This window comes from Coturnix japonica, chromosome 5, assembly GCF_001577835.2.
Source record: "Coturnix japonica isolate 7356 chromosome 5, Coturnix japonica 2.1, whole genome shotgun sequence".
Classification (NCBI taxonomy): domain Eukaryota; kingdom Metazoa; phylum Chordata; class Aves; order Galliformes; family Phasianidae; genus Coturnix; species Coturnix japonica.
In genome coordinates, this window is record NC_029520.1 from 49122591 (window position 1) to 49150419 (window position 27829).

At 45.5% G+C, this 27829-nt stretch overlaps 1 protein-coding gene across 4 annotated transcripts in view; it reads right to left on the bottom strand.

Moving 5' to 3' along the window:
* Nucleotides 1-3362: 3362 nt before the first annotated feature.
* The window catches only part of PRKCH (protein kinase C eta), a 160434-nt gene continuing 135967 nt past the window's right edge, over nt 3363-27829 (bottom strand). For all 4 annotated transcript variants that reach the window (XM_032444971.1, XM_015865795.2, XM_015865796.2 and 1 more), the window contains 4 exons: nt 21466-21604; nt 20388-20576; nt 5693-5836; nt 3363-4382 (listed from right to left, as the gene is read on the bottom strand). In XM_032444971.1, coding sequence (XP_032300862.1) covers nt 4236-4382; nt 5693-5836; nt 20388-20576; nt 21466-21604 — 619 coding nt within the window. In that variant the 3' untranslated portion in view covers nt 3363-4235. The remainder of the gene's footprint in view (nt 4383-5692; nt 5837-20387; nt 20577-21465; nt 21605-27829) is intronic.

The window sequence follows — 27829 nt, forward strand, 5'->3', positions numbered from 1 at the left end:
CACAGTGATGACCATACAGAAAGAAGAGGTGGAAAAGTACATAAAAACCATCATATGTCTTCTGTTCTTGGGGTTTTATCACTCATCTTTTGGTATCTGGCATTTCTCTCCAAGATCCAAGGCCTGGATTCAAAACAATTCACAGACTCAAGCTTTCATCTAAAAAAAATGTGATTACGAGACATTCCACCTATTGATGTGGAGAAGCGCAAGTCAGAATCTGAAATATTCATAATCCAGATGTTAAAAAAATGAAAAGGTTTTGACATTTATTCTTTTGGAAAGCTCCTGACTTCTGAATGAGCTGTGATTTTCAGAAGACCTGACTCATCATTTCTGAATGCTGGGGTTTGGCAGCCTTGTATCTATTTAGTAATACAAAGCCTTACTTGCAGCTTCCAATAAGAAACCTAATGGTGTGATAAGGCAGATTTTTATCTCATTCATGTCTTTTCCAAATATCAGGAAATGTACTTAACAGCAAGAGTTGTAAAAGCTGTGAAATGATTCCCTGGGGAGGAGCAGAATCCTCGTGACTACACAGCACTGGATGAACCAACAGCTCTCTTCTTTCTGGCTTGGATAGAGCGGATGACCCCAGACACATTTTCCCCTTCACTTCTCTTGGCTCTGTCTAACCAAGTCCTCATACCGCAGGCACTGAAGCCCGTCTCCTGTCCAACCGGGGAAACAGCAACTTCTGCAGGAGGAACACACAGCTTCAAGCAAAAATACCACTGACAAACCATTTCACAGAATCATTAAGGTTGGAAAAGACCTCTATCATCTAGTCCAGCCATCAGCCCATCCCCACCATGCCCACTGCCCACGTCCCTCAGTGCCACATCCCCACAGCTCTTGAACACCTCCAGGGATGGTGACCCCACCACTCCCTGTGCAGCTGTGCCACTGCATCACCACCATCTACACCATCTGCTTCTTACTCTTGACTTTCAAAGGCCTCGAATGAGACGCAGGCCATTGAACTTTATAGCTAAATTTCATCAACCTCTTTGAAAATGAAAGGATTGCGCAGAAGACGAATTTTGAGACATCAAAGGGACCTTCCCTTTTCATGCCAGCACTAAAAGCAGTGCAATGGGAACTAATTACAATCTGCTCTATTGCCAGTCTTCACACTGGAGCAAAAACAAGCATTTTATGCTTTAAACCTTTCTACCTGTGTCTGCCAGCTTACACTCCTGAAGCCAGAACCAAATTACTAGGCTAAAACCATCTTGCATTCACTCAGGCATGCAATGAAGCCAGAAGAGCTGGCAGGCCAGCTCATGGAAAAGCTCTTTTTTTCCCCCCTTCCTGCTTTGTTTTAAAAAATCAACATTTCTTTACATATTCAACAGCAGCGTAAACATTAATTCAGCTTTTCCAAAAGCAGCTCTATCGCACAGATACTTTTAGATGAGCTGATCTTCATCTGTGCTGCTGACAGAGTCTGGAGGGAGCACAGCTGAAATGGCAGCTTCTCGTAAAAGTACAGCAGAGTTCACGGATGTCGGCCAAATGCGGCTGACTCAAGATCTGCTGACTCGAGCGGCTGAAGTCATTACGTAAACAGGCAGGCAATGGAAGGGAAAAGCTACCCTGAATTATGAAGCAAGATCCAGGTGAAATTGTGAAAATCAAGGGCATTATAGCAGAACATGAGACTTCTAGTCCCAACATGCTGTCCAATGAGGTTACGGGTAGGGTGGAGTGACCCTGACGGCACTGGAAATCAATGAGGAGTGAAGCTGGGGAAGAACTTCCCTTTGATATTTCATCCCTGCCCCATCAAGTCAAAACCCCTTAGGCCAGAGCAGGAACTGGCTGGCCAGGGCAGGAGCTCTTCCTGCTCTGTAGGATGGCCTCGGATGCCATTTTACATCTCCCAGTGACCTACAAGCTTTCTGATTTACACTTCACAAAAATCACAATGGAGGACCTACAGAAGTGTCCTAGATTCCATTCCCTGAGCTTTCAGGACAGATTGGTTGGGGAGGGATCTGTTATTCCAACACAAGTCTCCAAAGGCAAATCTTCCACATGCTTTGTGGCCATCTGCAGTATAAGCAGAGCTGCTTGGACTCCACGGTCATGGAGATGGGATCAACTGTTTTGATGCTGAAGACAAAACTATGGCACCTGGAAGAGGAATCATTCCAGGAGGTCTCCTGAGCCCCAAGGAAAGCACAACCAATGAAAACCTGGGATATCACCAACATGTTGGCAAAACCAACTGTCACTTACTGTTCTCCGGCACTGATCTCCAAAGTGGGATGGCTCGTTCATAATCCTCAACAGAGAGTGAATCAAGAAACTCACAAAATTCATAGAAGGTTGCATCAAAAGTTTTGGTGTTCCAACTCTTGGTGGTCAGATTTGCTGCAACTACCCCTTGGGAAGTCAGCAGTGCAGCAGTCAGTAATGCTGGGGCTGCTTAACAACACCAAACACTGTGCTTAACACACAAGTTGGTGAGGTGCCACAGTGACCCCTGCACACAAATACGTTCATTCCCGTATCACTTCTTCCTACGTGAGAAAGCAATTCAAGCTAATTTGCACAGCTGGCTCTTGGATTAGTTTTCTAGATTTCCACTCTTCTTTCCTTCACACACACCTGTCCTTCTTCCTCTCTTGCCCCATTATGATGAAGCTGGCTATCTACAGATCAGCACAGGCCCGAGAGCCTGACTGGTTGCAATACAGCCAGAATATGTCCACAGAAGGAAGGAGACCAGAGGATGAAGCCATGCTTAGATTATAGAGAAAATGCAGGAAATAAAGAGGGAGGTGTGGTACGATGCACAAACACAAAGGCAAAAAGAATCCAAAGGTAACAACACCTATGCCCGAGAGTTCAGTGGATGGCTCAGGGGTAGAAGTAAAAGGCAAAAGTAAGGATAAGTAAAGTCAAATCCCTTATGACAAGAAGTCTGAAATCCTTCTTCTTCTCCAGTAACTTATCAGCCCAAGAAGAGGTTATAATCCTGATAATAACAGCTTCAAGGTGAGCACAGAATGCAAAGTTGTGCCATGGAGGCACAGGAAAATCATTCAGCTCTCAGAGGAGCAGGGAAATCACAGAAATATCTCACAGTCCGACTTCTGTCTGGTTTCCTCCTAACAGCACTAAAAAGTTGCCTCTGTCTGCCTGGCAGAGGCTTGAGGCTGCAACTGAAAAGTGCCCCTGTGAGTAATAAGCCCTTAAATCTAAGACAAACCAAGTCACCATTTTCTTAGATAAGGCTTATCATTCTCATGGGAGAAAGTCATCCTTTTACGTTACCTACTGGTCAACAACTTCGCCTTCAAGGGATTTCCCAGCTTTGCAGCTCCCATCACAATAACGCTACCAATCAATTAAGCGATACCACTTGGGATCAAAATTTTAATGAGGCACTAAACCCACAAAAGGGGCTCTGTATAGCATAATTAAATAGAGCGGGCCTAAATAAACAGTAAGGTTTTACTGGTTACATTATAGTCGAAAACAGCTGGGAGGCAAAGAATGGAGCATTGAAGATGCGTGACGTAAAAAGGCATTTCACAGAATGCAACACTGAAACTTTTCATATCGCACCAGCAGTAAAACACAACGAGCACGTGACTTCCCTTTGATTTGGAAGAATCTGTGTGGGCACAGGGCGCTTTTTTTTTTTTTCCTTCTGCCAGTCAGCACAATGAAATATTTCACTTGCAAACCCAAACAGCGACGAAGAGAGTCATTTGTCCTTCGGAAAGAAATAAATACTTCAGAAATGGGTAAAGTCAGCAAGAATATCTGGTTCAATCAGGCCACGGGATGCTGGATCATGGCTCTCAAATGCTGGACAGTGCTGGGACTCCACAAAACAGCCTTGCAAGCAATGACAATTATTACAAGTCTGTTAGGCTCAGAGCAGCAAGACACTTGTTTCGTGCTCATGTCAACTCGAATTCGCCGCAAGCGATAACATTCAGGCTGAGCCAACCAGCTCAGCATCCAAATCTCCGTCTGCAGCAGCTATTTACAATATCACATTTGTTCCACCCTGTCGATATTTGATCCAAGAGCTGAATAAATCCTACAAACACAGGAAGGTTTTGATTTCACATTAAGGTAATGTTGACGGTGGTGCTGCTGTATCATGTAAAGTCAGTGCACTGTTACTTCTTGAGAATGAAATTTCTGGTAAACCTGGTTTTCATTTCATTCCCCCCAGTTCTCTAAGCAGCCTTTCCTCAGAGTCGTAACTATTGCTGCAGTTCTGGGCTTGTGAATGAAAAGTTTCTAAATTCATCCTGGTTTATCATTGGAAGAATTCCTTCTTCAATGGGAGTCAGAATGGGCTCCTCTTTTATAAAGTCGGGATCAAAGTTGCTCACGTCGTCTTTGGATTTCTGTCAAATGGAAAAGACAAAGGGAAGAGACGTCACAAGTGTGCATCGCCTGCTTGATACTCGCTTTGCATCTTTAGTTTTGAGTGCAACGAACCATTACCTCCACAAAGCTTACAGAGAGATTTTTCTAGGGCAGGACCGGGAGCAGCTGAGTGCCCCTCAGAGCCTCTTACAGTGTAAAGCCTTTTAGAGTCTTTGCAGGCTTCTGACAAACCTCTCACTGATTTAACTGATACTGCTGCTGACAGGTTGCCTGCCTTGATACAGCAGGACAGGGCACATAAATCAGTTCCTTTCCTCCAATGTTAGCACAAATCAAGCCATTCAAAATGGTCCATCAGCAGTGTTTCCAGTTAGCTGACTCCATACAGTCCTTCCACATCTGCAGTGCCTCAGCTGGGCTTGCTGGGGGGTACACTCCCCTACATGCAGTCATTAAACTTGCACGATGACTCTGTCCTACAGGAAGATAAATGGCTTGACTCCAGGTGTTGGACTCCTGGCTTTACCAGACAAAGTGGGACTGTTTACAGTGTACACACACAAATTGGGTTTGTGACACATTTTGACAAGGCATGTGTTTTTTCTGCATCCAGAACAAGACGTTTTATTAACATTTCAGTCTAATGTTTCCAGATTTGGCCTAGATCGTGGATGTGCTAAGCAGGATCCCTTAGTCTTTGATTAAGGTTAAAAAATAATCAAGTGGTTAATATTGTACTGCTGCAGTTCCCCAGGATGCTTTATCCTGCACTCATTGAGCATTATGGAGCAGGACCAAGCTGCCCACCGCCATTAAGAGCCAGCAGTGTGACCACAGCATGAGACACAGCCAGCCTAAATGATAACTTTACAGGTAGTGAAGCCATAGAGAGGACCTTGGAAAGACTCTCCACAGGAAAGAACATGGCAGAGGGACATGTGGAACCACTGGGAAAATGGGCAGCACTGCTGGTGGAGCAGGCAGAATGGGGATTACTTATGCTGTTTTACATGTGGGCAAGGCAAAGGGTAGTTAGGTGCCTGACCTGCAGCACCTGCTTTTACAAACCTGCTTCTTCTGGCACCGAGCTGACTTTGAAAATCCATTGTGGAGAGGAAAAGCAATCTGGACAACGTCACTTATCCAACCAGCAGCCAAGTCGAGACCAGAGACCCACCTCCTGCTTCCCAGACCAGGGCTTCTGAGTCAAGGCTGCACTTCCTCCTCCACCTTTTGAATGTTGCAGCAATAAACCCGCTTAAAAACCCCAGAAGAGACAAAACAAAACCAGGCCCCTTTCTTTCCCCCACCCCTCCTTCCCACGTACAATTCGGGGTCTGAATGGTGGCTCCATCTGGCGCTGGTTCAGCAGCTCCCAGTCCAGCTCTTTGAAGTAGGGGTGCCGCAGGATCGCGCTCTCACCACCCAGCGCTGTGCTGCCCAACCGCATGCTGGGGTTCTTCGTCATGAACTGCAAAACAAAAAGGGCTGTTTGTTTCCTCCTGTCCGGCAGGGTCACAGGAGAAAGACCTATTAGAGGTGGCACAAAAGCTTGTCCTCAGCTTTCCTGTTGAACCCAGTTGCTGGCCAGACTTCTCAATTTCACTGTACTGGAACTGCATGCAAGGAACTTGACTCATTCTCTAGAGGAAGAAATCTGGGTGTATTTCTCCCTGGTCACATTATTTCAGTCAAAACCTTGGTAACCACAACAAGAAAAGAAAGATGAAGTTTGCTGCTTGTAACGTTATAGATGTTACACGGTGTCTGGGGTGTTATTTGTTTCAGTGTTAATTTCTGAGGAAGCTCTCACTCCGTGCTGCTCACCCGCCAGCCAGGCTTTGGATGAGAGCCTGTCCTGAGCTGTGTCTTTTTCCTAAGCCTCAGCCCGCTGAAGTGCAGCCAGAAGCCTACGCTTTCCTTCCTGTCATCTTAGGAAACAGAGGAAAACCAGCGAAGCATTGGCTTTCAGAGTTCCCAAAACCTTGAGCAGAATACTTGCAGGTGACTGTCCTCCTCTCAGTGTTGAAACTCCAAAAGAGGGTTCCCTTTTATAACATGCTTTACTCTTCTACTTGCAAAAAGAAATCTGAAACTTCAGCCAAAGCACCCTGATTTACCTAAGGAACAAAACAAAAGCCATAGACCATGCACACAGTGTGAGACAGCATTGGTGGCTGCCCTCGTTAGGTCCCAAAAAGGAATGATGAAGTGTGAGTGCTACAGATATTTCTTAAAGGGAAGGGAAATATTGGGGGAGAAGAAGAATCCTTTCCCAAGGCAGGAAAAGAGCTACTGTGCTTGTTAACTCAGGATTCTAGTTCTTAGAAACCCAGTAACACAATCTTTTCCTTCCCCTCAAGTATTTCTAATTCATCGGAGAAACCAGGTTATATTTAAGCTGGGAAAATAGCTGCTTTTATTTGCCTATTGAAACAGCAACATAAAGCAAGCCCCACTCTGGTGGAGGTGTCCAGACGATTTCCTCGAAGATGAAAGAGCATTATGTTTAGCAAACAGCTGAACCAGCCAAACCAGACAATCGGTCACTGTTTTGGGAATGACCAAGTCTGTTACATCTGGGCTGTGGGGAAATGAAGGGGAGATGCAGCAAGAAGCCAACTTGTTTCTGACTGCAGGAGCTTTTCAGCAGGGACAAACTCTCCTAGGTCAACAGGATAAAGTCTGGTCATTCCCTGCCTAGAGAGATGACAGGGAGAAGAAAGAAGACTGCTGGAGCACTCCCCAGTGCTCTGTCTGAAGGGGCCTTCAGAGACAAGGAGGAGGGGATATCTGCAGCTCAGAGACCTCGCAGAACCCCAGAATCTGCTAAATTGGCACTAAAGCCCAGCTCCAATGTGACCTCCCCCCATCCTGACCCCTCTCAGGACAGGTACTGCTGCTGTATTCCCTACAGCAGAGCTGTTTTCCACCGTCTCACACCAAATCATCAATACAAAGCACTGCTGAGTGCATCCAGGTTGCAAGAGCCACCACCAGGACAGGAACAAACTAGCATGGCTCCCTCCAGCTGGGGTGTCTGTGTGTTCTCCCTGGATTCTTCACTCACACAGCTTTCTCAGGGCCAAGCCAAAGGAACAGTACAATTTCTGTTTTCTCCTGACCCTTTCAACCCATTTTTGTCCCTTCCTACCAACAGAAAACAAACACAATTTGTTTCCCAAGGGACTCTGGCCCAAAATTTCTGTGTAATTCTGTTCTCCGGACAATATTTTGGTTTCCAAACTAGAAATACGTCCAACCAAAATTGCTCAGAGACTTAATTCAAACAAGCCTTTGCAAGTCTTTAACTAAACTTCTTTGGTTTGCAAAACAGGCCAGAAATCTCCTGGTAAGCCCATATTTCTCTAGTAATTCCCTGCCCAGATCTCTGTCCCCACAGATGGAGATCTGCACCTCACTGGCTCTGATTTGCATTGCTGGAACATCTAGAAAGCTCAAACGAGATCAGAGCTCGCTGGTTTTGGAAGCGGTAAAGACTGAAAGAATCCAAAAGACAAGACAAAGAGGAGAGAAAGAGCTGGGAATAAGCCCATGTCTCCTGGCTCCTGACCTACCACCGGCACCATTACACCAGGAAGCTTTTGCTAAACATCTGTGTAAGGAAAAATCATGTAAGATTTAATCTCTGGAAAGTTAACATGTTTTTTGTTGTTTTTGTTTTGTTTTTTTCTCAGGTTCTCATTCGTGCTCAACCATAAGAGACCAAAACCTAAACTGGACTGCTCATTCCCAGACCAGTTCAGGGCCCTGAGATATAAAAGTGTGTTTACATTCCTATTTGCTTGCTTTGTTCAAAGTGATGCCAAAATTGCACCAAGCAAAGGCATCCGATGCAACAAGCTGAGAGCCAACGTAAATGCATTCCTCACTACTTAAAACACCCCTTTTGTTAGGATAAGGATTAGCCAAGAGCCATTCCTTGAGGTGGGCTGTTTTGGGCTCTGAAAAAACAAAACTTAGGAGTCAAAACAAAGGCTATTTAGGGCTGCCCAGCTAGCTCTGATTTGTGCACTCAACCTGTGTACTGAGAAACCTCAGCTGACACCAGGCATCAGGCAACTCTAGGCTCCATCTGCTCCACGTTTGCTGTACAGAGGAGGCAGGAGGTGAGCGAACACTTCAAACTTACCCACTGCTGGAACACGTTCTCCTCACTGGCTGAGAGTGATGCTGGGCTGCAGCGTAAACTCTCTGCATTAATCCTCATCACAAAAGCAGTAAGCTGATGGACAGGATACCCAATCAAGCAGCGCCATCCCTAGCCACCAGGCACATGCTCAGCACTGCTGCCCCTCTTCATCTATAAAAGCAGGGTGCTAGAGTGACCCACCAGCACCCAAAACACTTTGGCGAGGTTTTTTAAACTCCCAATAGCTTCTTCCTCAAATAGTGCAGCCCTCTGAAGTGAGCTAATGGAGTGTATATATGCAGTGTGCTCTATAAGGAGTATCAGTGTGACATGAAGAGGCTTCTCTTTCATAGGAGTCAAACTCTAACAACTTACTTCAACAAGAGGGTAGGATATCATTTCAAAGAATAACCTCTTATCGTTACTTCCCAACCCTGATAAATGTACTGTACAGTGCGCTGAGACCTCCTCACTGCATCTGTGCATGGGAACTGGTTTTGTACCTGCTGTACTGTATGAGAGACATAAATCAATATATGGCATTATTGAAGTCAGTTTCCACTGGAACATATAGCAAACCCACTCAAACCCTACCTGAATTCACCAGAAATTACTGCACTGACAAAAAAAACCTGGATGATGCAGTTTGTATTGTGCAGGTCTGAAAGAAAGAAGAATTTAATGACCTCCCAAAGCTTAAAGTCCACGAACTCCTCTCTCTCTCTACCTGAGGCAGCAGTGACATTCTGCTGCTGCAACAGGGCAGTATCTGAAGGCCTGTCTCAAAACGGCTCTGGTATCTGTTGGCACTTAGGGCATAGAAAACAAAGAACTAGGGATTTCTGAAGAGCTTAATGACCAGCCCAGCTTTTATCTCTGAAATAAGTACCTGGAGCCTGTACCTACAGCTCTGACCATGTAAGCAGCACCTCAGAAGCAATCAGCAGCAGGACACGTAGAGATGTGTGTCCAGAGCACAGATGCTGCCCTCTGCCCAAGGGCAGGCTGTGCAGGGGAAAGCTTTTTGGAAATGCAGCTCACCTTTAGCTGCATTCAGAAACAGCCAGGCTCTGGGGCTGGAAAAAGCCTTACAAAGTGTTGGCTGCTCCTGGCATCCCCAGGAAGGCCAGGGTCAGACTCCTGCTTCACAGCTAAGCTCAGGTTGGTTAGCAATAAGTGTCCTTCCAAGTACAACTCTCCAGTGTTTTTGCAGGTGGTGAAAGAAGATGTTCTGCAGAAAGTTTTTCATGGCAAAAATTTAATCTCCCAGTGTTTATTATCTCTAATTTTGCAGAATCCATAATGAACGTCACCCTCTGGTACGCTAAGTCCAATGAAGAAACACAGAAAGAAGTCCAACAGTAACACCAACAAAGCAAACTAGAAATGTTCCTTAGCAAAAAGAAACATGTCATCACTCCCAGCAAAATCAATAGCAGGTCAAGCAGTGTTCAGCTTGAACCTGGTCACCAGGCCTTAGCTGTGATCACATCCAGCCATGGGGACTGCAAAGAGCACCCCTGGGCTGGGTCCCTTAGGGCAGACTGGAGCAGGGCTCTCAGTGACCTCAACTAACCCCTCAGCAACAGCACAGCCAAATCCAGCAGCAGGAAAGAGCCAAAACCATGACTTCATGAAACCATTTGAAAACATTTACTGAAAGAAAAAATGCAGCAAGCCACGACAAGAAGCGAAGAGGTGGAGATCAGCCCTTGTGTGAAGTTACAAGGAAAAAATGCAGAAACAGCAGTGCCAAGCAGGGGGAAAAATCTGCGTCAGCTCTGGGAGCTCGGCCCATGGGCAGGTGAGGGAGCGTGGAAGCTGATGGGACCATGCTGGGAAGGGTTGGAGTCCCCTAGCTACAAGAACAGGGCTGTACTGTGCTTCTCCAGCACCGCTGCACCCGTCTCAAGAGGCAGCGTGTGCAAATGAATGCAATGGCTTGTAGATCTGTGAAGGGATGTTTGAACAAGGCAGATGTTTGCAGGTGTTCATTTCCTAGAATTTACAGGTTCCTTCTCTCAATAGTGATATTCTGATGCATTTTTATGCAATTTGTTTGCATGCTAATTGCATCAGGATAACTCAAGCTGTGAGTAATATTACAGTGAATAGATTACACGAAGTTCCTTCGTGTTCTAGGAAAACAGGAACAAACCCAGACCCCTCCACAGAAGAAATGCACTCCAGGAATACAATCATTCCTTTCACACTGTCAGCCATCTGGAAGGGGAGTCCATTGTAATTTCTTGTGTGAAAGAACATCTTGGATGTCCCAGCTCCCCCCCAGCACTCTGTTGCACTTGGCAGAGCACATTCACCTTGAAAGAGAAAGCACTGCCCCTGAGCAAAGCATCTGTTAAACTCAAGCCCACGATATTCCCCATTTTGCAGATTGGGAGGATGGAACCAGAGGAACTCCTGCTTTGCTTTGCTGAGCCCACGGCAGCCTGCCATAGGTATGACAGCAGATCTTCAGCCCCATATCCTCACCGTGACAGCTTCTCAAAGTCTTCACAGAACTACAGAATCATAGAACCACAGAATGGCTTGGGGTGGAAGGGGCCGTGAAGATCATCCAGCTCCAACCCACCTGATACAGGCAAGGTTGTGAACTACTGGATCAGACACCGGCCCAGGTTGCACAGGGCCACATCCATGGCCTTGGGCCCCTCCAGGGATGGGGTACCCACAGCTCTGGGCAGCACTGCCAGGGCCTCACTACCCTCAGACTGAAAAACTTCCCGACCATCTAACCTAAATCTCCCACCTTTTAGTTCAAACCACCCCCCCCATCCTCACCCTATCACTATCCACCAGTGTAGAAGTGGACTTTTAGTCAATTTCTTCAGGGCAGTGCCCATGCAGTCATCAATCCCAAGCTGATAGAAGCAAGAGAGATTCGTCAGTTCATGGCATTAACTTTTCCCACCTGTTGGTGTTTCTTGTGTTGCTATTAAAGTGCGGAGCAGCAGCACAGAAGGGTAAAGCCCTACAGTCTCCCCTCTAGTAATGAGGGACAGCAGGGATATCTCGAGGTACCAAACACGCTATGTTCATTAGGATTCATATGCTGAACTAACAGGGCAGAAATACACTCAAAAGGAAATAAGATTTCTCAAAGATCCATTTGATCTCAGACAAAAGGGAGTCGTTACATAAATAGGGCAATTGCTCTAATTAAGGCTTCCCTCTAAGAATCTCCTGACAGAATGCTGCAGTTTGAAAACAATTTGCTTGCCCGTTATGTAAGGCAAGCAGACCTGCAGTCTGAGGTTTCACTACCCCTCACCCACCCCTAACAAAGAAAAGAAAGATGGCTCTATGGCTCTGGTTGTCAACATCTGTATTATTTTTTATTACTGGAAGTCAAGAGGCTTTTTAATAGCAGAGAGACCTTTTTATTCCTCCTTTTTTCCTTCAATGAAAAGCTGCTCTTTTGAGCCAGCTTTGCACTTTTGCTCACTTGGGCAAGGCTCCTACCACCTTCCATAGCTGTTGTAGCACAGCCTGGTTATTTCCCTCTCCAGGTAAAAAAGCAATGGGAAGAGAGGTAAAAATCAATTGTCAGCCTTGCTCCTAAATAAACTAAGGTAGACAGAGCACCTCAAATATGGGATAAGCGCACCTGGCTCCACATTTCCTGGAGGTTCAACTTTGCTCACCATCATTAGGTGAGACTTGGGCCAAAAATAATACTGCTTGAATAGCTACAAACTTCCTTGCTGTGTTGGAATCTGCCTCCCTGCCTCCTCCCACCCAATTTAACTCATCCACACTAATGCAGAATGAAAAGGCCACAAACACCAGACGCAGGAGCTTTATACAGGGCCCTGATGATAGCTACTCATTTTCGACACTCCTGACTTTGGTACTCATCTAATAAATAATACAGAGAAATTAACTTTAGTCATCAGATTATTTAACACAGGTTTGAGTCAAGATGTCACTCTACCAATCTGTGTTTTGAGAAAGAATGGGCACAACCCAACTCCCGCATGGATCACCCGCTGTATGGGCTGCTTGGAGCTTCGATATTAAGCTGCTGCTGTTAAAGTGCCCCAGTTGGATTATGGAGACACCACGGGGATACGCAGGTCAATTACTAAATCAATACATCAATCAGAGTAACACAAACGTGCAGAGGGAATGAGCAGCGCACTCATTAACAGACAGGAGCATGATCCCACTCTCCTTTCAACCAGCTCTAAGATCTCCCTAGGGTTGCACGAGAAAACAATTAATCCTTTTCTGATAGTCTTGTCAAGAGGAGCCGGGAATTTATTACACAACCCTGGGTGGCCTATTTACATAGGGTCAAGTACAAAGGGGACTAAAGTGCCCCAGACAAACCTGTAAAGGCCAATTAGGGAAAAAAAGAAAAAAGAAAAAAAAAATCACAGGAAAACACTTCAAAGGAACTCTTTCATGGTCGTGGTTATATTTCAATTCTTTTAATTTCAAAGTTCCTGAAAAGACACGGTGGGTCAGAAAGGTCAACACTGGGAGGACGAGTGGACAGAAAGAGCTACAGCCCTGAATAGCCGGGACAAGTGGAGATTTATGGCCCCGAGGGGAGCGCTGAGACCCCCCAGTTGGATGCACTGTCTCTCCATGGGCAGAGATGGCCCCAGCTGCAAGCAAGGAGTGGTTATTCCCATGTCCAGGTGGAGGCTGGGTTCTCAAGGGAATTCTTGGCCCTTCCCCAAGATTACACTTTAATGAACTCCACCAAAACACTCTTGAGGGTCTATAATCACCATGTCTATCCATGGCAGAGCTGAGCAGTCAGCCCAGGCCACAAGTTTTAGGCTTGGCCACAAGAATTACCTCTTCCTATGCACCAAGAGCAAGCAGACAAAAAGAAAGTGGAAAGTTGGCACAACGAAGACCACTTTTTTCTTTTTATTTTAAATCTCTGGCAGGAAAGAGATGGATGAATCATAATTGCTACAACAATAGGCAGGGTTAGGAGCTTTTGTTGGGAAGCAAATCTGAGCCTGTACGCTGTGGGCTTAAATAAGAAGCCAATTTCAGCCTATTGAGAAAGGAAAGGTAAAAGATCTGATGACAACTTCAAGATGAATTTGGCTTTGGCAGGCTAGACACGGATGGCATTAGCTTTCCTTCACTGTGAATTATTCAGAAGCATGAAGCTATTACTGCGGGGAAGAGGAACGTATCGGAAAGGGGTGTGATCAATCAGCAGAAGAGATTAAAATCACTGGGGAACACTGATTGCTTTTTAAGAATTACACGGCAAAGGGACAGGACATTATAGTAATGGAGATGCAAGCTCAGGCAAAAGAGGCAAGACGGCAATCTGTGGCGGAGCTCACTCGGCCCTGTCACTTAACCACACCACATGTTTACTGCATAAATGGTTCAGACAAGAGAGATCGTTTAAAGCTGCAGAATTCCTTCTTGCTTGGGAAACTACCGGCTCCAGGGTCCTGCTTTTCCTGCAGAGGCTCCAGAGCCAACCAGGAAATGCAAGATGAAAGCATTTTTGAAAACAAAACAAAGCAGAAATGTTTACACAGATCCGGCATAGGGTTTCACAGAGATTCAAATATCTGCCCGAGTGTGACAGCCAAAGCTTAATCAAACTGTGAAAGGGATTTATGGAGCCGGCCAGCTCTGAAGGGATGCCAAGGAGAATAATTTATTGGAATATATGAAGGCATTTTTAATATCTGCCTCTGTTAGCTGGCTCCTCGGCTCTGAGGATAAAGCAACGAGCCCATCTCGCTCCCTCTTTGATTTCAGTGGGTCCACCACTGTGTTGTTCCTTTTCCTTTTAATCTTTGTTTAAAAAACACTCCCAGCATCTGGTTCATTCAAAAACCAGCTTCATTCTGACTATTCCAGCGCTGCATGTGGAACAGATTATGTGCATTTTTCCATCCGTTTGAAAGAGCCCGGCTCAGATCTGCAGGATGCAAAGGCAAAGAAGAGCCATGTGCCTTGTGCAGCAGACAACAAGAAACGTGGACAACATTATACCATCACCACCTGGCTGCTTTGCTTTACACCTCCTCAGCATTTAGGTGAGGAAAGAGGACAACAACACAAAGGTCTGGCCTTGCTCACACTGCAGCCAAACTGACTGCCCAGGGCTGAGGGAAAAGGCAAGGCATAAAGGCAGTGGGAAGCAATTGCATATTGTGCTTGGATGTGCCAAGCCAAGTACAGCAAAGGTGCTCTGAGTCATGCACTGCTTGCTGCAGCACGCAGGGAGGATTCAGACACCTACCACAGTGTCTGAGCTGATGACAGTTCCTACTAGTTCTGACCTCCCAGCATCCAGGTGTGCTGGACTGCAAGCAAACACAGAGCATGAAGAGAAGGAACATCTCCTAAGAACAGCTCAGAAAACTTCATCTTCCATGCTGACATTCAGGGAGTGGCTGTGGAGAGCAGGCAGCTTGGAGCACGCACATCTCTCCACTCAGATGGCTAAAAACCAGCTCTTTCCTTCCACTTCTCTGTCACTGCAGGCTGTTTGCTTAGATTATGTTAAAATCTGCCTCTAAGTCTTTCTGCTGCAAGAATCCTGGCCTCTCCCTTCTCTCCACATTAATGACATTTTCAAGTTACTTACAGCCTTGGGGCCAGTCTGGTTCAGCTCTGAGTGCTCACCGACCAGAAAACCTTCCTGAAAGATAAGCTAAAGCACACACAAAAGGGAAGCTCACCAAGACTTGTTCTCAATGCAATCCCCTCACCATGCAGTTCACTCCTCCTGCAGCTCATCTCAGTCCTCACTTTGCTTTCTGCTGCCATGTCTGTGTGGAGTGCCCTGGGGGTATTTTGTTTTGTTTCTCTCCAATTTCCATCCCTCTCAGCCTGTTACACTAAGCTCTTGCAGCATAGCCCAAATCTCCAAGGGCTCTGCTGGAGCAGTTATCCTGCATTCAGCCAGACAGACCTGCCTTGTGCTCTGGGCACGTGGGTTAACTGAAGATCCTAAGTGGGAGATTATCATCCTCAATCTGTACTCCCCATGTACTCTTGAATTGAACTCCTCCATGCACAAAAATAATAGTAAGTAACATTTATATCTCATGCAGAATCACCACTCGCAGCTGTAGTGAAATGAAGAAAAACACTGCTCATTTCCACTGGAAGAAGGGGAAGGAACACAGAACATTTAGTTTTTCCTGGCCTAGCACTACTTGCAGATATAGGGAAGAATAAAACTCTAACATGTCCACACTTCTTCTACTGTTATTTGACATCGTTCTATATATGAATATAAAAAAAAACAACCATCAGAAAGCACTACTACAATTGACTACTCATACTCTCTAAGCCAACCTCTTGTTTTAAGGCAGAATTTGGCCCCATTTCCAGCCATATGCATGATTCACCCCTCCCCAGCTGGAGAGCTCATGGTACTGAATACCACTCTAAGTTCTAGCTGCAAAAGCAAGCCAGAAGAGCCAAGGAACTAACAGAAATGCTTGAGTTTCTTGTCTTTGGTCTGTCATGGGCTCACAGAAATGGGACAAGAGGCTGTTCCTTCTAAATCAGGTGTCAAGGCTGTCTGGAGGCCATTCAACCACTTCCCCTCCTGATGCTCCCACACCATCTCGCTCCTGGCTGCTGATAAAAGCCAGGCACGAAATCCCAAATCCATCACCTTGTGCTCCAAAAGCCAAACATGTGCCCACAGCAGCTGGGCTCAGAGCCTGACCTGGCTTCAGCTGACCCTCAGAGCATCATTACCTCCACATCTACACTTGAAGCACTGATTCACAGATGCTTGATGTTAGCAATACAAAGGGGATTTGAAGCAAGGCTGCAAAAGCAAAGCCTAAGGGAGCATGGGGTGGGTGTTCACACCTCAGTAGTAGTGGCAGAGTTCACAGAATGCCACATGAGCCAGAGGGGAGAACTGAACTCAGTGACACAAAGCAGCAGAAACTAAAACCAGAGCACTTCCCTTTTGACTCAGCATCACTTCCAGGCTATTATTCTCTAGAAAAACAGATAAAACTTCAAGTTTTGCTTTTGCATCCTTTTCACTGTATTGCTGACGTCATTTCTTCTCTGAGATATGGCACAGGTTTGCTTTCTCAACTGAGGTTTGCCAATCTTTCCATCTCTCCCAATCCTTACAATAATGCTCATCGTGCTAATCGTCCTGCTGCAGTGCTACCCTGTGCTGTTCTACCTGTGCCGGACTACTGAAACCACAGCCAGCTTCCTCTGCATCTTCCTCTTCTCTTGCCTTATGTTTATTTTTCACAAGAAAACCACTCAGAAGGGGAATCACTCTTTTTGCTTAACTCTGGTGGTGCTTTTCTCCAAAGTACCTGTATTGAACCAGTTGGAGGGCAAACGGGCATCAGTCTGATTTGTGTGCCCAGAACACCCAGCCACATGCCCAAGCCTCACTTTTCAAAGCAGTATTTCAGCTGGACCAGAAGCACCTCAGAGCTGACATTATGACTGGAGGTTGGTACACAAATGCTAAGAGACAACCTCAGCTTCACTGAATTCAGCTACGACAGGTGCAGAAACTCAGGGTGCAGAAGGCAGAGCACTGTTAACACTTCCCCAGGGCAGAACTGGGGAATGTTAAGTACCAATGCTGTCACTTGGCTCGGAGAGCAAAAACATCCAAGCTGCAAATCCTCACCCAAATTTCCAAACCTTCAGGCCAACCACTGTGACTTCAGAAGACTATTCCATGGAGTGACTCAATAGACTTTGTCCTCCTCTCCTCATCTAACATCAAAGAAAATCCCTGCAGCTTTCCCTGTCATGAGAACTTACTTCCCATTACTCCACTATTGAGCTCCAGTTCTCTCTATGTCCCTTCCTTCCCCCCTCCAAAACAAGCCCTCCTGCTACAAACAGTGTGACTGCACTGCATTTGAAAAAGACATACGCGAAGCAAGTGAAACACGCAGCCAAAATATCACCCTGCTTATGGGAAACAAGAGGGTTGTATTTCATTTTGCAATTCACTCAGCTTAATCCCCAAGCCTCCAGCTGCCTGGAAAGCCGCTTTCTTTGCACAAGCACTTTTTGCTAGTAACAATTCACAAATTCAAAACGTCAACGTGCTGTAACAAAGCAAATCCCAGCTGCACTATCAGCGTAAAAGATACGGTCCAGCAGTCTCTGCTCCCTGCCTGCTCACTAAGTTCCTCTTTCACAGCCTCTTCGTCTTCAGACATTGGTGATTACTTTGCTGATAGCACAGTATGTGAAAGAGTTCCTTTAACAGGCACAGGTTGCATAGCACTAGTGCTATGGGCCAGTGCTCCTCTGGCATACATTTGTTGCTTTGGGTAGAGCTCTGAGAAATAGAATTCTTGAGGGAGAGGGGAAGAAAGGATCGTAACCAAAGCAAAACTTTTATTTGGATTGAGATAAAGTGGCCTAAAACCATCCAGCAGTAATTCCCCCCTTCTGCATGTCCTTCCTGCCCACAAGCAAATCCATGCCCAATTGGACTTGCTTGCCCAAGAAGCAGAAGACCTCAGTTTGAGTTCAATCTGCCCGATTTGAACCCATTATTCCCTGAATTTCCCAGTGACTCGCTCCAGTCATGCAAGATGCTGTACACATATGGGGTATGGGATTTCCCAGTTCCCTACTCTGGGAGTACAGATTCCATCCAAATCCTGTTCCTCTACACTGATTTAGCTCTGCCCTGCTTCCAGAACTTCAATGACAGTATCGAGGATGAGAAAAAAAACCCAAAACCACAAACCATTAACAAACAGAAAAAGAAAACGTCTCTTAGAGCCCAAATCTAATTTGAATTCTAAGCATGGTCTCAGGGCACTGAGGTTGTTTTTGTTTCCCTTGGTACCGCTGCTCAAAAACACACCAGAAACACCCACTGCTCTAAATGAGGGCGTATCTTGGTCATTATCAGGAAACTGCGAAGATGAACAGGATGCAATCTTCAGAAATCGGGTGGTTTCTGATGAGGGGAAATTGGTGACACACAAGTATGGTAAATGAAAGCAAAACAACATAACAGCATCCATGAAACAGGTCCTAAAACCTATCATCCTTGCTCATAATGAAGAACTTCTAGAAGTCAGGCTGGTCAAATGCTTTCTAAACCTACATACAGACATTTGTAGAGAACCTCTTAGTGCCTACAGCTAATCGCATCTTCCTGGCAGGGGAATTTGATTTTAGTTTCAGAGCTTTGTATCACTCAAGAGCTAAGTGAATTCTCACTTGTTTTGCTCAAGGTTATAGGCCAGAACTTTTAGAGAGGAGATAATCCAATTATTGAGGCTATTAAGGCCTTAGCCTGCAACTAAGAGACCCCAGGTTTGATTTCCTGCTCTTCCATAGGCCTCCCATGCCATGTAATTACTTCTTATCATTTCTGCCACCACGGCAGTGTAGTGCTCTGATTTTCCAGGCTCTTAATATCATGGGTTAGAAAGCATTGCCACAGCTGCTCATCAGGGAGCTCACATTCACTTTCTTTTGAGATAAACAACACTACAGTGATTAGGAGGTGCTCACACAGTAATGACAATGCTGTGCCTACAGAAAATAACATTAACATCACAAGACTACAATAAGAAATTCTCCTTAAAGATTCTGGCTACCAGATTAAAGCCCTGACAAAATCAAACTCTCCTTTAAATGGTTCTTTCAATATTTAATTTCTCCATTTCTTTGAGTCAGCACTCCACACGTTACTATAAAATGCTGTCTTATCCAATTATTCCTTTGGCTTTCTATTACCATTCAGTAGTACCAACCCTTGAGTATGTCTGTGTTCACAACACTTTGCAAGGGAAGGACATACTCTGATCCTTCTCTACTAGAAGTGTGCTTAGAAATACAAAGAGATGTGATCGTGGGCAGGAACAAGTCAGCAGCAGAACAGCCAAGTTAGGTCTCCTGACTCCCAGGTTAACGACTCTGTCATTGATTCATGACAAAGCCAGGCATCTCCAGTACACCAGGCACTGTTTGTACATGCACAGTCTGAAACCTAAAAACCTTCCTCCTCACTTTATGGACAAATATGCGAGGCACAGGATAAGAGAGCTCCTGGGAAAACTCAGGAATACATGCTAGAACAAGAACTAAGTATAGTCAGCAACAGCTTTCCTCAAACTATTTGCTATACAGCCCCTCCCCCACCTTTTTTCCCCCAAACACACAAAAATCAGAACCTTATGTACACCAATTGGCAGTGGTCCCCAGGGGAAAGTTAATAGTGCCAACAGTCAGAACAATAGATTTATCAGGAAGTCTTCACTTCACTGATGCTTGAGTCACATGGAAATCACAGAACTGGGGAATGACTTGGGCTGGAACTGACCTTCAGGACCATCTAGTTCTAGTCTTCTGCCATGGACATGGACACCTTTCACCAGACCAGGCTGCTCAAAGCCCCATCCAACCTGGCCCTGAGCACTTTAAGAGATGGGGCAGCCACAGCTTTGCTGGGCAGCCAGTGTCAGGGCTTCACCACCCTCACAGTGAAGAATTTCTATCTTATATCTAATCTAAACCTATTTTTTTTAGTTTAAAACTGTTACTCCTTGTCTTATCATACAGTCACTGCTGGTAATACTGTATATACCTGCTACTTCTGTTCTGGAAGATGAACATATGTTGTAAATCATTAAGCCAGCAAGGAAATGCTCAGACAGGCAGGCAAGCACACACTTTGCTTGCCAAGTTGGCTGCTGGACTGTATAAAGGACATAACTATGAAAGTATACTGAAGTGTGGCAGTTTATTCTTCAGACCAAGACAAGAAAGGGCCAGGGTCAGGGAAACAGCAATTTCTGAGCACCCATCCTCTTTTTAATAGGTTTACGCTGAAGAAAGCCAGGACAGAGTGAAGACAGTGGAGGGAACTCACCGCTTTGAGGATTGCCACTGCGTCCTGCTGGAGCCACGTTGGGTAGACAACTTCATCATTCAGAATAGCCTCAAAGAGGTCGTCCTCGTTCTCTGCCTCAAAGGGTGCATGGCCACACAGCATCTCGTACAGCAGCACACCCATGGCCCACCAGTCAACATCAGGGCCATACAGCATCTCTTGTAGAATCTGGAAAAGAGATGAGAACGACATGTCACCCTTAGAGGTTCCTAAACTGAGCCAGAGAGGAAAAGAGATTTGGAAACATCATTGCAGAAGTTCTTGCTGTGCCCTAACAGTTCTCTCTGCTATGCTGGATGCCTACATGACTTACAGCTGGGAATCCCTTGACCCACATTAAGGTGCATCAGATCTATTAAATGACTGAATTAGCTTGGCTGCTCACTGGGTCAACAACGCCTTTGAAATGATCCTGGAGTTTATCAGGAGGAAAAAAGACACTTCAGCTAAACTAAGAGCCTCAGAAGTGGCAGAGCAGCCATGTGCATGAGCTGATACTGCCTTTTCCTTGCCCCTGGGAATCAAATGCCTGCACAGCTCCAACAGCAACACTTTCAGCTGGAGAGGGGAAGGAGCACGAGGGTGTGAGAAATACACAAAAATCAGCCACAAAGATTCATTTGTTTTGAAAGGAGGATCTGAAACCCCGTCAAAACATCTGGCAGCATCTGGAGGGCAGCTGCTCCTTAATGAGGTGTTTATTAATTTTGTGATGAGGTTGCTGAATGACAGGGAATGTGATAAGGTAGAAAAAGGAGCAGAGAAATGAGATTGAATGTGATGTCCTTTCAAATCAAACTAGGCCAGGATCTGTATGTGCCTCTTCCTCAAGTGTATCTGCAGTTGTAACTCCACTTTTTACCTCACCTTTGCTTAAGAAAAAGATATGTTTACCTTGGTGCCTCATATTTTGTTTGCACCAGGGACCAGCAGCAGAAACGTGCATCTAGTAGGAAACCTTACACCCAGCAGCCAAATAAGGCCTAACTAAAGACATCAGAGAGCATGCTGGCTGCTCAAAATTGACATTTCATGGTCAAAGAAAGATTCCTTATACCTCTGGAGCAATGTAGTCTGGTGTACCGCAGAAGGTTGCTGTGGTAATGCCATTGTGAATGCCCTCCTTGCACATTCCGAAGTCTGCCAGCTTGCAGTGTCCTTCATGGTCCAGCAGCACATTGTCCAGCTTCAAGTCCCTGCAATGACACAAGTTGCTACGTGCTTGGAGCAGCCCAAGAACAATTGGAAGCAGCAAACAAACACTTTCCTGCCAAATTGCATTTAACATGGGTAGGTGCTACAAGTTTGTCCACGTGGTTTTCTGAACACAGCACAGAGCTCCTGCTCACCCAGCTCTGGGACTCACTGGAGCAGAGGTTGCCAGAGCTGTCAAATTGTGTAATGATGCCCTGATGCAGCAAATCGCCACACAGGTGACATTTCCTTGTATGGAAACAAACTTCACTGATAAACCTCACCTGCAAATTCTTGGAAGTCTTTAAAGCCTTCCCAGCTGCACCCCTTCCAGTAGCTCATGTAATAACCTATTTCCCACTGCAGTGCTCACTGGGGTGGGGGCTTCCTTGTTTTATACCTATTCCCTGCCATGAGAGTCCTGGAGCCAAATGCTATCAGTGAGCAAGCTGCAGAAAGGCACATTTTCCAGTACATCACCTGTAACTGCCGGGAAGCACCTCACAGGGCTGCCAAAATGACAGAGTCTTCATGAAGCTTATCAGGGAGAACGCCTTAGGGAATAGCCTGCAGTCCTAAGTACCGTCAGGAACATGACCAGAAAGTACAGGGTCATCTGCAGACTTAGGCAATGCCTTCCTAAAAATACATCCTAGCTCTTGGCACCTCTGCTTCTCAGCTGTCAGACAGGCTCTAGGCACCATCACAGATGGAGGAAAGCAGCTATGATGGGAGTGCAAATAGGTCAGTTTCTTTTTTTTCTTTACAGATTGGAGAAAATCTGCATCAATGAGTGTCCAAAATCATCCTGGTAAACTAAAAATTACTAAAAGAAAAGTTTTTGCTGCTTCTCACACAAGATGCAGTTAAACATTTCCAATACAGAATGAATTGACCTAACCTTGGACAACAGTTCTGCACAGCCCTCACAGAAGCTCTGAGGCATGGAATTGTTACCATCAGCATTTACTAAGATGGATGACGGGCTCACTGGCCTAGACAAAGTTCCTTTCAAAGTCAATTGGGTGTCCAAATAGAAACCAAAAGAAATGAATTATTTGAGGGTCTCAGAGCCTCTTTATGAAATCCATGCCAGAAATCTAATCAATGTTGACCCCTGGTTAGACATCTATTGTCCTGGAAAGGGGAAGCAAAAAGGAGACTGGAACACAAGTGGCGTCTCCATACCAATGCAAAGATCTGTGGGAGAGCTGAAATCTGAATCCAGCTTGATCCCACCCATCTTCTATGATCTCAAAGTGAAAATCAGGCTGTTGACTGACACCTTGCATTAGCATTCTACAGCCCACACCACCAGCAGAAACCTCTCTAGAGTTTAAGACAAGCTCTCACCACTGCACTGTTAAGATGGAAACACCAGTGACACGTTGTGCTATACAGAGCCACATCCTGCCCTAAAGAGATATGACAAATTATTGTTAGCTTCTTTTGAATGGATAGGTTAAGCGAGGAGTGGAGGTCAAGTATTTACCCGTATTTGCCAAAGCCAAGGCCCAACACTGACTTCCTGAACATCAGTTCAAGATCTTAATCATACGACCACACATCCTCTCTCTCCAACTTTAACAACAGAGCAACAGAAGCCAGCAAAAACCCCTCTATCAGGATGCTGCCCACCCCAGAAGGCCACTGGCTATCAGGTGGCCAGTGAAATTTGGAGGTCGAGGACAGAGCCTGTGCTCATCTCACACTGCAGTATTTGCTCTGGGGTGGGATGCCCAGCAGAAGATACTTATTTTTCCCCTTCTCAGAATTAAGCATAGCCGTTAAACCGTGTGGGCAAAGGATTAGGTGAGCACAATGAGTAGTATTGTACATGCTCGTCCAGGACAGTATGCCTTCAACAGCAGTTTACAGTCAAAGCTGCTGTTGCTCTTCCTTGTGGTTACTGGCAGAGCAGGGAAGCCCTCCAAGCATAAAGGCAGGCCTTGTTTCCAGGAATCGGCAGTGATGTGGTTGAAATGCACAGTTTATTCTTGGCTTGGTGTTAAATGCAGCAAATGCCATTTGAGTCCTGGGCAGGCCTAACATTTTAGGGAGGGTGCACCTAACCACGTGACCAGAAGGAGAATTTAGGTCCATCTGCTTGGAGATCCCCCTTCCAAGCCTCCTCCCACTCCCCACAACATCCGCCATGTCCTGAAGTTACACCTGAGCCAGAAGAAACGCAGCTATGTACAAGGACTAAATAAGGCTACAGTCGTAGACTCACAGAATCACTACAGATGGAAAAGACTGCCAAGATCCCCAAGCCCAACCCCAGTCCACCCCCACCATACCCACTGCCCACATCCCTCAGTGCCACATCTCCATGGTTCTTCAACACTTCCAGGGATGGTGACCCTGGGCCTTGGTTTCACTGTGCTCACAGATTGCAGCAGCCATAAGCTCTGTACTCTCTGCTCTACGCTGACAGCTCACCCATGCATCCCACCGCATAAACCAGTGCAGAAAAACACAGACAGGTTTCTAAGATTTACAAGGAGCTCTTCATTTTAGCAGCAAGGATTCCGGGAAGCTGATGAAACTGGAAGCCATCCAGCTCACAAGGCCCAAATCTACCTCATTTCCTTAATACTTGCATTTTCCATTCAATATTTTTAGCAGTTCCATGAAGCAAGAATGGCAGAAGGGTTCTCTGAGGACTGTATTTCTAAGGTCCTGTTGGGGCTCTGCTTTAAGCCTTTCACTGCCAAACTTCCCCTGGAAAACAGACTTCATCCTGACTCAGAAAGGCAGCCTTTGTCCTCATACACAGTTATGGCACATCAGGTTAACAGCATCATTTTATTCTAGACCCAAAAGAAATGACAAAACGAGCTGCCTAAGCATCCTGCACTGAGAGAGGTGTTCTTTACACATTAGCCACTTCAGTCTGACGTTTGTAAAGAGATGCAATTACAATTGCAGATGATCCAGGCCTTTCTGAGGCACGTCAAATGCAATTTCCCAGCACCAGCGAGTTTTGCCAATGAATAGGTGTTATATGAGTATCTGCCTCTCGCTCTGCTCAGATCACCTCACTCGTGACATCGAAATATATTTTAGAGGACGAAGCTTTGTGGTTTTTTCCTCCTTTTGGCTTCAGCACTCTGTGTTGCAAGGGCCATGCATGCAATAAGGAGCTTCTTTGCAGGAGCAGCTGGTTTCCCACTTGAATTGCCTCATGTTGAGGTCCTCCTAGATTTGGAAATCCCAAAGGCACAATTTAAAGCTCATAAAAGTCCAGAGATCCCATCTTAAGGGAAATGATTTAGTCACAAAAGATGTGGATAATACAGCAACAGCTGGACACAAGGGGAGCTGCAACGAGGATTATAATCCAGCCAAATGTGAATATATATATATATTTATATCGCATATATACAATAAAATACCCAAACCCAAAATCAACCACATGATTTTTCTGTTTATTTGTTTTTTGGCATTACTGAATGGGAACACTTTGGTTTTTTCAGTCTTCAGCATGCAAAGTACTTTAGATACTTCTTTGGAGTGAGCACATGTACACTTAACCTCCTTTGCATGCAGGCACTAGACTTTGGTTTTTCTCCACCTCTTCTGTTGAAATCATTTTACCTTGCACAAATAAGAGCATCACCATTATGATGGAGAAAAAATGTGTTTCTATTGCTTGCTTTCCTAGCCAGAGCAATACATGTTTCCATCTCCCGCTGCTCCAGTCAAACTGTAATTCTTATTTTCCAGAAAGAAACAACTGCAGTAGAGGTGAATGAAATAGACATAGCAGGCAGAGCAGTGCAGGTGTTAAGGTACTTATCTAAGAGGAAGGATTTTCAAGCTGGAGGACCTGCTCCAAATACATACCGGGGACAACACACTAATACTTGGACTAACTATGGAGGGGAGCAGGAGGAAGCCTCTAATTGAGAAAAGCCTCAAATACCTCTGTGAAGTTTTATAACATTCCAGTTTTCCTTTGCATAATGCCGAAATTGAAATATCTTATTGTACTTGAAACCAGCATTCTCTCGAATTGCAAAAATTAGATGTTTTTATGACACCCTAACAATCATTTTGGGCCCAAGTGAAACTTCCTTTCCTTCCTTCTTTCCACTGTAAGTTTTGGGGGCTCACCAGCCGAATTCAAAGAATATAATTGATTTCACAATGCCATCTGGAAAGGACATCAGAGCTGCGTGTTCTGCCCTTCAGGTGCTGCATGGAGTTGCACCAAAATACCAGCTCAGGGAGTGCAAAATGTTAATTCAGCTCCAGGCTTTCTTTACCCTTTCCTTGGGTAAAGAAAACGTTCCATCTAGTTTCCAGCCAACTCCCAAAGTGCAGTGGCAAACTCAGGCTAACATGGCACAACCAAGGACAGCAATCAAGGAAGAACTGGCGATCTCTCCATATATGCGTAAGTAAATTCATAATTACAAGAAAGCAGGAATGAAATGGAGCAAGGTGCTCTCTTCCGCTCTTCCAACATCCAGAAGTTATTTTCCAAAGCTGCCCACACCCAGGTGTTCAGTGTCCATAAATATGGGCACAACGGCTCCAAACAGAATAGAATTTCTCAGAAACAAATTGAAAACAGAAGTATGGTATCATAACCCAAGAATAAAACTAAGATCCAGACTAAGTGGCTTGAATGAGGGAAAATCCTTGAGATGTTCTACGCCTGTGCAGTAGGATAAAAGCACAATGGATTATGGCCACCCAGTCTCCATACAGGCTATTGAAGACACCAGGCTGGCATGCAGTGATCCAACATCAAGGCCCAGACACAGAGCTTTGGGAAAATCATGCCAAGCACATGGCCAAGGACCTCTCTGGAGGGCAGACGGGTATCTGAACCTGTGCAAGGTCTCATATCTACATATTCCCAAGCTCACTAGTATGTCCAAAGAAATTCTGCATCAATCTTATGCTCTGACTGGGATAAAACTGATTAAGCTATAAAATGTAATCTTGCTTGGCCGCTTGGGGTTCAGACTACCTGCATCCAGAAGCACCCTGTTATAATGTTTTAATCTTAAAGTCAAGCAGCCCTCCAAGCATACGGACAAGTTTTTGCAAGCCACCAGCCCTGGTTAAGGCAGCGCTGCATGTTTTCTGGCAGAAATGGGCAGGGAACGGTACTCCAGGTTTCTCCCCCTGTGCCTGACTCCTTGCTGCTGGTGGGGGCTCTCCATAAGCCAGTTCCTGCGACCAGCCTTGTCCCCACATTTCTGCTGCTTTGGAGATTAAACAGTGCCTACGAGGCTGACTTCTCTTACAGCAGAGCAGCTGGCAAGCTGGCAGTGCTCAGGATCCAGGTCTCCACTGGTTTGAAAAGCCAGCAGTCCCACCTTCCCTCCCCCTGGGCACTTCAGAAAAGTACCTGTGGAAGCTAACACAGTTACTGACATGATTTCATTGCTATTGAGATGAATGGGCATGATTCACTCTCCAGTTAAATCAGAGTGCTAGGCTAAAGCATACAGATATAGACTACAAAAAACCCCTGGCACACCGCAATACGTAATCACAAAGCTTCCATCGCATTGGTGGGTCTGAACCCAAAGAGGCACAAATCGAGGGGGACTCCACAGTTGCTCCAAGTACCTTCAGGGTCAGGTACACCTATAAGAGCTTCACCTTTACCATACACACGGCAGCTAATGACAGCTCCCACGGGCAGCTTTACAAGGGCAGAAAGACATTCTTGTGCAATGGGGCAGCAGAGAGCTGGGGCCATTACTGCTGAAACACAGACGCGCTGGAGATTGCTATGTAATCCCAAAGATGGTGCAACCCTTAAGTATTTATACGTTCACATGTGTGCGTACCTTTTTTTTTTATATATATACATATATGTGCATATATATTATTTGCAGCACTTTTATGTGGCATTTTTGTCAGGAAAGAGGTGTTACACTCAAGGTGTGTCCCAGAATCCCAAAGTAAATGTCTCATTTACTGTGGGAAGGTGAGAGGTGGACACAAAAAGGCTTCGAGCCCTCGGTATTCACACCACACACACCTCTCCGGATGAGCTGCCAGGCTGAGTGCCGAGTCCTGTGATAGATTCCTTGGTCCCATTGGGCAGCAACACCGGAATTTGTTGGCCCAGAAAATATCATTTGCTGAGTTGCTCCCAACAGAGCTTCTATTTTATCCCTGCCAAAAAAAGAGGGAAAGAGAAAAAAAAACCCAAACCAAATCCAAAACACAACACTTCTTTCTGTGAGTCCCTCTGC